The sequence below is a fragment of the Sceloporus occidentalis genome, unplaced genomic scaffold (genome assembly GCF_023333645.1).
Source record: "Sceloporus occidentalis isolate IW3139 unplaced genomic scaffold, rSceOcc1.0.p SCAF_4, whole genome shotgun sequence".
In the NCBI taxonomy this organism is placed as follows: Eukaryota; Metazoa; Chordata; class Lepidosauria; order Squamata; family Phrynosomatidae; genus Sceloporus; species Sceloporus occidentalis.
Window position 1 is genome coordinate 79,806,319 of NW_028316984.1, and position 13,814 is coordinate 79,820,132.

General features: G+C 44.9%; 1 protein-coding gene across 1 annotated transcript in view; it reads right to left on the reverse strand.

Moving 5' to 3' along the window:
* The window catches only part of PTPRN (protein tyrosine phosphatase receptor type N), a 56,399-nt gene extending 44,018 nt beyond the window's left edge, over positions 1 to 12,381 (reverse strand). Inside the window, exon 1 of the mRNA XM_089520462.1 lies at positions 12,117 to 12,381. Within this exon, the coding sequence (XP_089376588.1) occupies positions 12,117 to 12,249 (133 nt within the window). The 5' untranslated portion in view covers positions 12,250 to 12,381. The remainder of the gene's footprint in view (positions 1 to 12,116) is intronic.
* Between the last annotated feature and the right edge of the window lie 1,433 nt (positions 12,382 to 13,814).

Genomic DNA, 13,814 nt, shown 5'->3' on the forward strand with positions numbered 1-13,814 from the left:
TACAAGGGCACAAAAATAGCAGGTATTTTCTCTTGTCAGCCACATCCACACTGAATATCACAGCTGCCCAGTTGGTGAGTCAGAGCAGACCACAGCAACATACGTTGTATTACTACTGACGTCTTTGCCAGTGTGAGTCAGAGGCCCCTGGAGGGATAGGATTCTGCAGCCAGGCATAGCAAGGATGGCTCTGTCTCTGTCACTACACCTGTCCAAGGCGCTTCCTAGCTACACATTCAGCTTATAGTCCAAGAAGACATACCTCGGCAACTGGGATTACTCCTAAATATAAGCATGCCCTGCAATTTTAAGCAAACAAATTACTTCTAAGTATAAGCATGCCCTGCAACTTTAAGCAAAAAGGTTAGAAAATACTGGTTGGGACTAAGTCTTACATTTCTGCAAATGGAAGATGTAAAAGCAGGGACTGCTTCTTCAATCCTTTTAATACTACAAAGAGATAGGCTAATCAGCATGCTCTCAATCATAGAATCATAGAGTTGGAAGAGACCTCAATGGATCCGGGCTTACCATTACAGACAGTGAGGAGACCTTAGGCAGCAGATATCTTTCAAAGGGTGTCATGAAAGAGTATCAAATTGTTAGTTATAGAATTTGTTAGTTTTTTCAATGTCATGGAAGGGAAAAGGTGTTTGTAGGATTGTGTCAGATACCAAAATAACATGGCTGAGCTTTAGGTACAATGTACCTTAGTGTAGGAAGGAGCTATGTCATGTGCTATTCTATCTTAGGAAACAGAAAGTTTTGAGATAGCTTGGTCTATGAAGTATGGGGAAAAGAATGAGCATACATGGGTGGTTTGGACAGAGACCTGAATTAGGAAGGGGAGTATCTACTGTAAGGTGGGCAAGATGGAAAGCATTTTTACTTCTTGTACATCATTTTCAGTTTGTCCTCATTCTTTGTTAATATACTAAGCTCCCTCCTGCAGTTGATAAATCTAAGAGCTGAGGGTGGTCCAAAACACAATTATTGGTTGTATAAACCTTTGAATTACAGCAATCCTCAAATTTCGTGTGTTGTAACCCTAGGCTTTTCATCTGTCCAACCTACTTTCTTTTCATTTGTTAGTTTTAACAATACTGTATATCAGTTATCTCTCAGGAACATGAAAGTCTGGTGGGAAGGCCATACAATCCAAGCAAATGGTTTGGATGGAAGAACAAGGAGTCCTTATGGCAGCCTCAGATAACCCTGAGGCTGCTATTATTATTATTATTATTATTATTATTATTATTATTATTATTAACCTTTATTTATAAAGCGCTGTAAATTTACACAGTGCTGTACATACAATCTTTTTAATTGGATGGTTCCCTGCCCTCAGGCTTACAATCTAAAAAGACACGACACAAAAGGAGAAGGCTAAGGTGGTGGGGAAGGGGCCTCTCTAGTAGGATAATACATATAAAATACATAACAATACAAGAAATGATTCAATAAAACAGACAACAAAAGAACAACAAAAAGCAATTGACAATTATGCAATGCCTGGGAATGCTTCTCTGAACAGGATGGTCTTCAGCTCCGTTTTGAAGCTGGTTAAAGAAGAGATGGCTCTTGTTCGTGGGGGAAGAAGGTTCCAGGAGTGAGGGGCAGCGAGTGAAAAGGGGCGAATCCGAGATGGGGCAGAGGAAATCCTGGGCTGGGACAGCCGACCCTGACTACCAGAATGGAGGGCCCTAGTGGGAAGGTGAGAAGAAATAAGGTCTGATAAGTAAGGAGGGGCCAGCCCATGGAGGGCTTTAAACGTGAACGGCAGGAGCTTATACTGAATACGAAAAGGGAGGGGGAGCCAGTGAAGGGATGCCAACACAGGAGAGATGTGGTCAGAGCGGTGGGCGGATGTGATAATGCGTGCAGCTGAATGCTGGACAGAAATTAAAGGGCGGAGGTGAGAAAGAGGAAGCCCAGCCAGGAGGACGTTACAGTAATCGAGTCGTGAAACCACTAGGGACCACTATTCAAGACTTCTGTCAAACAGGAATGTACAATGTGATCCCAAATACAATTGGGGAGTAAAATCCAATAACTAGAACTTATTTAAATAAAATAACATTTCAGCTAGTGGTTCCTCAGTGCCAATGTTATTTCTATCATCTCTGACATCTTGGATGAAATTTGGCCAGTCTCACTTGTTCTGTATTAATTGTACAAGGAGGAGCATGGATTGGTCACTTGAGGAAAAAGCTGCCTAAAATGCAATATGTGGTAGGGAAAATGAGCAGGAAGAGACTAGCCTGACCTGTCCAAGAATTTAGAAAACAAGGCTAGAATGGCTGCATACTCTCTTGGCAACTGGAGAAACGTTTCTTCTCTAATGTTGATCACACCAGTAAGTGTGACATCGCCCAATGCGCTGCTTAATTGTTCTACCATTTTAAAAACCACAGATACAGGGAGGTATCCTGGAAATGTATAAGGAAAAGAAACTTCATATGTGGAACAATGGGAGTAAAAGCAGTACAAGCATGGTTGTTTCACAGAAGCACAGAGACTTTATGGGAGATCAAGTCCAACCCCCGGCTCAGTGCAGGATCTCCAGCTAAAGCACCTCTAGCAGGTAGCTGCCAAGCATCTTTTTGAAGACATCAAAAAAAGGAGACCCTGCCACCTCTCTAGTCAATTGAATCCTCTGTTGAACTGCTCTCATTGTCATAAAAGTCCTTCTAATATTGTCAGAATTTACCTGTCTGTAAGTTAAAACCATTAGACTTGGTTCTACTCTCTGGGGCAGCAAAGGTCTACATCCTCCCATAGTATTTAAAGAAGGCCATCATGTCACCCCTCAGTATTTTCCCCACCAAGCTGAACATGCCCAGTTCCTTCAATCTTTCCTCATATATTTTGTTTTCCATAGTGTTGATCATTCTTGTACTTCTCTGAACCCACTCCAACTTGTCTGTAAGTGCCCCAAGCTTTTCTTAGAATGGCTTGGAGCCTTCACATTCATAAACCACAATATTTATACATTCCAAGGCTTCAAGGTTCACAAGCCATGAACTGCTGCCTTATTTGTGTTCTAGGGGCTGAGCAACTGACTATTTACAAGCCATGTGCAGAAGAACTTAAACAAGTTTCTTGGCCCTGGGTTGGCAGATTCCTTTTCTTAACCCACATACTCCATACAGATGGAAAGAACCTCAATGCATTTTTATAAGTCCAGTTTTTAAAGTAGAGACTGTTTCAGCGAGTACAGGGAGAGAGTGGCAGACACAAGCACTCAAGGGCTTTCCCTAACATTTGAGTGTATAGCAAACCTCCAGAATATCTGCAATGCCTGCAGTTATTTTTGTAACATATTTCATTAAAACTTAATAGATTTTAATGCTGCATTAAAAGTGCTGCCTATGTTTTGCTGTCTCCTGTACACACAGAGACACACAATCATTAATATAAATGCAGCTGATGCACTGGTAACAGGATTTGGCTTCTTGTCAAATTCTGGAAGGCCATGAAAACCTCAATATTTACAAATCCTTGATCAAGCAGTAAATGGCCTTCTCAGGTCCAGTACAAGCCAAAAAGCACTTTGTGCTAAATTTCTACTAAGGCTATGGTGAGATGGAAAGCAGCCCCAGCAAACTTGAGATTCTGAAAGGGGCAGAAGGCTATTTTGCAAGGTGAATAAGGGAGAAATATACCCTTGAGCCACATCTTACTACATTGTGCAAGTTGATTGTCCACTAGCAGTGACTAATCATACAAACAGTTGAATATAAAATCAGGGATATAATCAAGCTTAGCAATTCAGAGCTCAGTATTTCCTACATATATGCCTCCACCCCTAGCACCCCAGCTGAACCTGGGTCAGTGTAATCCACCACTTTAACTTCTCAGTACATCATACAATGCTATATTGGTCTGTTTAACACAGGGTGGTTTTTTGAAACACCACCATTGATATTTCATTGACCGTGGGGGAACAGGCCTGGAGGGTCAGTATCCTAAAAGTTTTAGGTTTGCAGCCAGAGTGCCAAGTATTTTGAGAACCTCTTAGCTTTTCTCATAGGAAGCAAGCAATGATCGAAGCTTCCTAAATTAGAGGACTCCATGCAACAATTATTCAGGTTTTGGACCCACATTTGGGCAGCTTCATCTCATCTCTTCAGCACACCAGCACCACCACCCCTCTTCTTTTCAAATATAGCATTGTTTTTCAATTAGGTTAAGAAAATACCAACTCTACCCTGGACAGAACAGTTTCAAACCTTCCCAAATATGCCACCACTGAATGGAGTTTCAGTCACATAAGATCAGATGTTATGGCATCAGTGAATTGAAAAAAGGAGCTGTTGTTTATTATCACTTGTATATTATATGCATATAATTATTTATATGTTAGATATTTGTATTGTCCTGCAATTAGGAGAATTATACTGCACCATTTCCCCTTTTGTTTCCCTAGATTGCTAATCCAGTGCTGAAGTGAGGTGCCATTATCCTTTTTACCCCAGTAACGCAGTACAGATAACTAAACTGCTATATCACCAGCTTACCTAAGATGTTACACAGACTTTATGGTTGTTAACCACCTACCAAATAGCTTTCTATTTAAACTTATGCATCTGAAATATTGTTCATAACAAATTTTTCATGGGGTAATGTTGTGGTATGTAAGCTTACCTATTTGTAAAATCATGCCTTTCACAACAAACTAACAAGCAAATGCTATCAGCAAGATCATTGTAGTTGTGTGCCTTTCCATTCTATGGCAAGCTGGGGGCAAACCTACTGTGGGATTTTCTTGGCAAGATTTATTTGCAGGGGTTTGTCTCTCTGAGGCTGAGTGTGTGTGACATGCCCAAAGTTACCAGTGAGTTTCCATGGCTGAGCAGGGATTCAAACCCTGTTCCCCAGAGTCGTAGTCTAACGCTCAAACCACTACACCATGCTGGTTACAGTCAGCTATGTATTAATCCATAGTAATAGGAAAATTCCTACGAAATGCATGAATAATAGCCAGTCATAAAACCATTGCTTCTTTGAGAAGTGTGTATGTGAGCACCCCCATCATATTATATTTAAGGCAAAAAGGAAAGACACAGCTGTCATATTCACTGTAATACATTAATGCACACTGCTGTCACAGGTTCCTTCTCCTGCTTGGACCAACACAGACTTTTAACTTAACAACAGGAGGTATCTGAAATCTGAGAGTAGTTGAACAGGAAGCAGCAAGATCAATATTTCTGTCTTCAGACCTTCTACCGACTCACTAGGCAGTAATAACTTCAAACAATCTGCCAAAGAGAAAGAAAAACCTTTCAGTGTTGCCCTGCACTATTCAGTGTAGTTGGGTGTTTAGAATTCCCTTGAACAACAGAACCCAAGGTACAGTACCATAAAAAGAGGGACTGAAGATTAAATTAGGTTCCCTTGGGATATGTAGTTCAGGATAGTGTACTTGGGTGTTGTGGCCTAGAATTCTAAGTTTTCCATTAAGTAACAAATCATTAAAATGGAGATATGGCAGTTAAAATTATATCAAACTGCTATAAATGTGCAGAAACACCTCTGAGTATGAGATTGCTGTTCCAGCATTCTAGACCTCCACAACAATAAGGACAGTTCCTGGGGAAAAGCACAGGTCAGTTTTTAAATACAGTTGACATACACATTATCGCACACAGCATCTACAGATAGCATGACTGTCTTTGCAGTTTAGGTTCATGGTAGGGAGGTGAGCAAATTGGACACAATTTCTCCAAAGTCTTACAACATTTTCCCCTTATTTGGCCATTTCACCTCTTTTAGATTTTATATATAGCATAGTCTCCCTGTTTCAATTACATTACCTATTTGGGACTTCAAGATACATACCAACATAAGCCTCCCACTGTCATTCCCCTGTATTAAAGTCCAGACTGCCAAGATATTCACTCATACTTACAAAACCATCAGGTTTGTGGGAGGAAATATTTTCCCATTTCAACAACCCCACATCCCCGATGCAGCCTCCTCAGTCAAGAAATCAACTGAGCTAAGTTTTAAAAGGAACATGTATAAGAAATGGAAAAATGGGGAAATCACCAAAGAGGAATTCAAACAAATAGCGAGCCTGTGTAGGGGTAAAGTCAGAAAAGCCAAGGTACAGAATGAACTCAGGCTTGCTAGAGAGGTTAAGAACAACAAAAAAGGCTTTTTTGAATATGTCCGCAGCAAAAGGAAGAAGGAGGAAACGGTAGGGCCACTGCATGCAGAAGATGGCAAAATGCTAACAGAGGTCAGAGAAAAGGCAGAATTACTCAACACCTTCTTTGTCTCAGTCTTCTCAGAAAAGGCAAAGGGTGCTCAACCTGAGGATAATGGAGCAGAGGACAGAAAAGAGGAATTTCAGCACAGAATAAGCAAAGAGATAGTACAGGAATACTTGTTAAACCTAAACAAATATAAGTCTCCAGGACCAGATGAACTACATCCAAGGGTATTAAAAGAGCTGGCAAATGTAATATCGGAGCCATTGGCAATAATCTTTGAGAACTCCTGGAGAACAGGAGAAGTGCCAGCAGACTGGAGGAGGGCAAACGTTGCCCCCATCTTCAAAAAGGGGAAGAAAGAGGATCCAAACAATTATCATCCAGTTAGTCTGACATCTATACCAGGAAAGATTCTACAGCAGATCATAAAAAAGAGAGTCTGTGAACATCTAGAAAGCAATTCCATAATCACAAAAAGTCAACATGGATTTCAGAGAAAGAAGTCATGCCAGACAAACCTGATCTCTTTCTTTGATAAAATTAACAGCTTGTTAGATGAAGGGAATGCTGTGGATATAGTATATCTTGATTTCAGTAAGGCCTTTGACAAAGTTCCCCATGATATTCTTGCAAACAAGCTTGTAAAATGTGGGCTTGACAAAGTAACTGTTACATGGATTTGAAATTGGTTGACCGGCAGAACCCAAACGGTGCTCAACAATGGCTCTTTTTCATCCTGGAGAGAAGTGACCAGTGGGGTCCCACAGCGGTCTGTCCTGGGCCCAGTGCTATTCAACATCTTTATTAATGACTTCGAGGACAAAATTGGGGCATACTTATCAAATTTGCAGATGACACCAAATTAGGAGAAGAAGCTAATACTCCAGAGGACAGGATCAAGATTCAAAATGACCTGAACAGACTAGAAAACTGGGCCAAAGCTAATAAAATGAAATTCAACACGGAGAAATGTAAGGTACTGCACTTAGGGCGAAAAAATGAAATGCACAGATATAGGATGGGGGACACCTGGCTGAATGAAACTACGTGTCAAAGGAATCTAGGAGTACAAGTAGACCATAAGTCGAATATGAGTCAACAATGCGATGCGGCAGCTAACAAGGCGAATGCAATTTTAGGCTGCATCAATAGAAGTATAGTGTCTAGATCAAGGGAAGTAATAGTGCCACTGTATTCTGCTTTGGTCAGGCCCCACCTGGAATACTGTGTCTAGTTCTGGGCACCACAATTCAAAAAGGACATTGAGAAACTGGAGCGTGTCCAAAGGAGGGCGACTAAAATGGTGAAGGGTCTGGAAACCACGCCCTATGAAGAACGACTTAGGGAGCTGGGGATGTTTAGCCCTGTTTAAATATTTGAAGGGATGTCATGTTGAGGAGGGAGCAAGCTTGTTTTCTGCTGCTAGAGACTAGAACATGGAGCAATGATTGCAAGCTACAGGAAAACAGATTCCACCTCAACATTAGGAGGAACTCCCTGACAGTGAGGGCAGTTCGACAGTGGAACAAACTCCCTCAGAGTGTAGTGGAGTCTCCTTCCTTAGAGGTCTTCAAACAGAGGCTGGATGGCCATCTGTCGGGGATGCTTTGATTGTGATTTCCTGCATGGCAGGGGGTTGGACTGGATGGCCTTTGTGGTCTCTTCCAACTCTACGATTCTATGATTCTATGAAATTGTTCATCAAAGAACTTCATCACTAACTCAAAGAGTAAGAAGATGACCTCAGACAATCATTCCATGCCAAAATGCAGTAAGGAAACTGAGAACCAAAGCTGATACCACTTTTCACACAGAATATACAAGTAGCATTTCCAAATGCTAATGGTTTCTTCCTCAAAGCCGACAAGCAAAAACCTTGCCCTTTTGATAATCATAAAACTGTGATGGATATCACGGGGCTATCCAGATTGACAATATCTATAAGCCCCAGCCAACATGGTGAGAAATGATAGGAACAATGGCGGGATACATAACACCATTTAGTACGTATAGGATACGTACTAGGGTTAGGAAGGGGCGGTGCTTCCGCACCCCCCTAACCCTAGTATGTATCCTATACGTACAAGATGGCGGCGCCCCTTCTACATGGGCGGCGCCATCTTTACGTACTGGACGCATAGCGTCCAGACGTGTCGCGGCGCCTATGACGTCGCGAGTCCGCGCCAGGCGCCTCGCGACGTCATAGAGGCGCCGCAAGAAGAAGCTCCGAAATGGAGCTTATTTTTTGCTCCGCGCGGGAGCCGCGTGGTTTGACTGCTGCAGCTCCCGCGCGGAGCAAATGGCAGCGGCGGCAGACCGCCGCAAAGCGGCGGTTTGTATCCCGCCCATAGTCCAAAAACATCTTGGAGAGAGATACATGGTGAAACCTCGTCTAAAAAAAGGCAGCAATTTTGTCAGAAGAAATATCCTAGAATAGGATTTCTCAGGATCAAGTACCCATAAGACATACTCAGTTCACAAATAAACATAAGGGGTTGTTATCCACCCATCTTCTTTAGGAACACAGTTGGTTTAATGCTGAAATACTCAACCAGCGTGGTGTAGTGGTTTGGGCATTGGACTACTATTCTTGAGGCCGGGGTCCGATTCCCTGCTTGGCCATGAAACCCACTGGGTGACCTTGGGCAAGTCACATACTCTTATCCTCAGGGGAAGGCAATGGCAAACCTCCTCTGAACAAATCTTGCCAAGAAAGCCCCATGATAGTTTCACCTTAGGGTCGCCATAGGTTCGAAACAACAATCTCAACCCAAGAATATATCACAGGTGTGAGCAAAGCATGGCTCTTCAGGTGCTGCTGAACTGCAGCTCCCAACACTCCTCACCACTGGCTATCCTGGCTAGGGCTGATGGAAATCACAGTCCAACACTGTTTGAGGAACCACAGCTTGCCCACTGCAATATAAGAAGCTGCCATGCCCAAATGTGAGGGACGCTAACCAAAGAGGGAGAGCCAGATTGATGCAGTGGTTTGAGTGTTGGGCTACAGCTCTGGAGACCAGGATTCGATTCCCTGCTCGGCCCTGAAACCTACCAGGTGACCTTGGGCAAGTTACACTCTCTCAGCCTCAGGAGAAGGCAATAGGCAACCTCCTTTGAACAAATCTTGCCAAGAAAACGCCATGATAGGGTCACCTTAGGGTCATTATAAGTTGGAAGCAATTTGAAGGCACACAATACACACAAGCAAAGAGGATAACTGACCTGCCTGTGCCATTTCTAGCTGCAAGCTCATAAAAGTGCCCTATGGCTCCATTTTGCAAACAAGAAAGCACCAATAAAAAAGCAAAAATCAATAAGCAGACCCAGGAAGGAACCTGGGCTACACCTCCTCACCATATGTGAGGGGCATGCAGTTGGCAATGGGGGTGTGGTGAGGGGGAAAAAGATGAAGGAGACCTCAGTGGTCATTTCCTAGAAGGAGTCCCTCTCAGCATTCCTGCTAAAGCATGTACAGCTGAGGTTTGCAACAGGCAGATGGGTTCGGCTGCAAAATGGGAAGCAGAAAGGATGGAGAAGAGAAAGGCCCAGCCAGAATGACGTCAGTGACTGAATGAAGGAAGAAAACATGAGAGAGAGGAGAAAAGAGAGAGAGAAAGAGTGCTAATCTGGAAGTAAATGGGGGCGGAAAAAAGAGAGAGACAAGGCGAGCCTGAAAAAGCTGTGACGTTCACCTAACAGTCTGCCACGCAAAATGGTGACAATATCACTTTGGCGGGGGCTGAATTGGCACTCATGGAGGAAAAAGAGGGCAAGGAGACACTGATACCCAGAGAGAAAGTAAGGTGAAGGAAGAATATTCAGCACTGCAAGGGAGAAGAGTGAGAGTAAAAATACTTATCATCATTGAAGAAATAGAAAGGAATAATAATTATTATAGGAGAAACAGATCATCATCATCATCATCATCATCATCATCATCATCATCATCATCATGCCATTTCCAGCTGCAAAGTGACCCATGTGGATCCATCTTGCAAACAAGGAAGCACCAACAATAAGCAGACCCAGGAAGGATTTCTTCATTAATTAACAATGACAGTTTAATCTTAATTGTATTTTAATGCTCTCCTCTGTTATGTTTTCAGTGGTGTCCTTTTACATTGTAAGCCACTTTGAGTCCCACTTTTGCGGGGAAAGCGGGGTAATAATTATCTGCTTCCCCCCAATACTGGGATTCAAAGGGACCTGCAATGCAAGCAAAAGGACACCATTAAAAGCATACCAAAGTGAGCGTTAAAACGGAATGAAGACGAAGCTGTCCTAGCAAAGGGCCTCTCCTTCCCTCCCACACAGAAAGAAGGGGGAAACTCAGTTCTTGCAGAGGCTTCAGGGAGGAAGGCGGTGGTGGGGAAGGGAGGAACTGCAGGGGACTCAACCCATGGGAGCGGGTGGGTGGGTGGGGGACAAAGACAGGGTGAGCAGAGGCCCTCCTTTTCCAGGACATGTCCTCCATTTCAGCCTTCTGTCCAGGAGGATTCCCAAAATTTGGAGCAGGACTCCCTTTGGAGCATGACTAAGAAGCATGCATTTATATTTGTAGGAGTGTTTTGAGCTTTTATTGGGTCATGTCCTCCACTTTTGTTCTGGAATGTCCTCCGTTTTGTGGTGCCTCGTCCTCCTTCGCAGTCATCCCACCTGGTCACCCGGGCAAGGAAGGGATGCAGGCGCTGGTGGCCGATGCTTCATGGTTTGGAAGGACCAGGGATTCCCAGCCCTGCCTTTTCGTTGAAGAGCTCACAGAAAGGGCAACCCTTTTCCCCCTCAAAGAAGCCCCTAATACAGGGGGACCAGATGTCCTCACGGCAAAGGAGGACGAGGCACTGCAAAATGGAGGATGTTGAAGGAAAAAATGGAGGACCTGACCAAATAAAACCCCAAAACACTCACAGAAATGTAAGGGCATGTTTCTTAGTCATGTTCAAAATGGAGGGCATTCCAGAAAGAAATGGAGACATGATTTAAAAAAAGCTACAAAATACTCATATAAATGCAAACCCGTGCTTCTTAATCATGCTCAAAATGGAGGACATCCCAGAAAAATGGAGGGCATGACCAACTAAAGGCTACAAAACACAACTCGTGCTTGTTAGTCCTGCTCCAAATGGAGGACATTTGGGCATTCCTCCCGGACGGAAAGTTGAAATGGAGGGCGTGTCCTGGAAAAGGAGGACGTCTGGTCCCCCGGCCCTAACATTTCCCCAGCAGCACCCCTGTCTGCTATCCAAACCAGGGCTCGTCCTTTTCCAAACAGCTTTATTTGGGCAGAGAGGAAGGGAAGCAGGCAGGGCCAGGGGAGGCGCAGCCATTTGGGATTCTGGGAGCTGAAGCATCCCCTGCCGGGAGACCAGGCACGTCCTCCTTTCCCAGGACCTGTCCTCCGTTTCCACCTTCTCTCCAGGAGGAATTCCAGCCTATCTTCCATTTTGAGCAGGACTAAGAAGCATGGGTTGACATTTCCTTGAGCCTTGTGAGGCTTGTCCTGGGTCACGTCCTCCCTTTTTCTTGCATGCCCTCCTCTTCGCGGTGCCTGGGCCTCCTTTGCGGGGAGGGAGGACTCCCCTGGTCCCCCTGCTTGCCTGCCAACCATCTGCCCAGGAGGAACCCCAGCAGGCCCTCCATTCTGGAGCTTGACTAGGAAGCATGCATTTCCATTTGTGTGAGCGTTTGGCAGCCTTTTCTGGGGCCACGTCCTCCCTCTGCCCTGCATGCCCTCTTCCCTGGCGGTGCCTGGGCCTCCTTTGCAGTGGTGAGGGGGGGAGGAGGACCCATCTGGCCACCCTGCCTGCCTCCAAGGCAAGGCTTCCAGCATCCGGAGCCAAGGGGCTTCTCCCCTCTCTCTCAGCCCCCCTTCCACCGGGCGTTTTCCCTTACCGTGCAGCACTTGCAAGGGACGCTCCTGGGCTGCAAGGACTGCAGGTGGCTGGAGCAGCAACAGCAGCTGTAGCAAAAGCAGGAGCCAGGTGGGGAGGAGGATGCAGCAGCCCAGGCCCGGCCACCGCCCCATGCCCCCGGTTGCTGCTGCTGGAGGCTCCCCTGCACTTACAGCCCCGGCAGCCGCCGCCTCCACGGACGCTGCACCACCATCGCACTCAGCGGACCTACAGCGAGAGAGCAGCAGCAGCACCAAGCGCGCGCCTCCTTCCTTGCTTGCCTGGCGCGCGCACCCGCTCTCCTCCCCCCCCCCCCGGTCGACCAATCGCATTCAACATGCAAAGTAACACTCTCGGCCTGCCCCGGGGATTGGACCGGAACAGCCTATCGCCACGGAGGAAAAGGACACGCCTCCCTCACTTGGCCACGCCCTCTCCTATATAAGAGGACGCCCTCGCCTCGACAGTTCAGTATTCTGGAGATCCTGAAGACCATAAGCTTGCCTACTGCTGCAGAAGGGTGGCCAAATGTGTCCTCTCCTCACCATCACCACAAAACGGAGGACAGGACCAAAGAAAAGCTCAAAACACTCAAGTTTATCACACTGGGGCTTATTTTGGCATAAAGAGGGATTAAAGTGCAAATAAAGCAAAAATGGCAGGTAATTGCACGAATGATTATCACATGCGATTGCACAAATAAAGAGATATTGGGATTGCACTATTGCTGAAATCCCAAAAGTATATAGATGTGCATTAATGCTCCTTTGAGACCATGATGTCGAGTGAAATTGTTTCATGTAATTACTCATTTTTTCCCGGGATAAACTCCCAATCTCCTTCACGTAAAAAACTCCTGAAGAAATGTAAATGAATGCTTCTTGGTCAGGCTCAAGAGTGTAAGACATTTTTGGAATTCCTCCTGGACAGCGGGTTGACAGGACAGATGGTAGACAGGGTGACCAGATGCGTCCTCAAAGCAAAGGAGGGCACAGCAGTGATTCCCAAACTTTGCTCCTCCAGATGTTTTGGGCTTCAGCTTCCAGAATTCCTTACTGTTGACCAAGCTGGCTGGGGCTCCTGGGAGTTGGAGGACCAAAGTTTTGGGATCCCTGATATAGGGCATTCCAGGAAAATGTAGGGCATGATCAAATAAAAGCTAAAGAACATTCCTGTTAATGTAAATTCGTGCTTCTTAGTCATGCTTCACGTGGAGGACATTATGGAATTCCTCCTGGACAGAGATGGTTGAAAGGTAGGCAGGGTGAGCAGTCCTCACCGCAAAGGAGGGCAAGGCACTGTAAAATGAAAGACATTCCAGGAAAAGGGAAGACATAACCAAATAAAGGTTAAAGAACACTCCTATGAATGTAAATCCATGCTTCTTAGTAGTTAGTGGAGGACCTGGACAGAAAGGTTGAAATGGAGGATGTCTGGTCACCCTGCACCTCGCATCAACATAACACCAATGCAACATTATTTCATCCGCTGCTCAAATTCTTTCCAAGGATCATGCATATCAGTAACGAATCAGCCTTTTTCTGTTGGGAATGCTTGCTTCCATAGGGCACAACCCAATAATACCTGCAATGCAATCTGTTTTCAGACATCCCCCCAAGCTCCATTTGCTCTACTGTTGTAAAGGATGCAAATGAATTGCAATAAGAAAGAGTCAAATGTATTTCCTAAGAGATACACA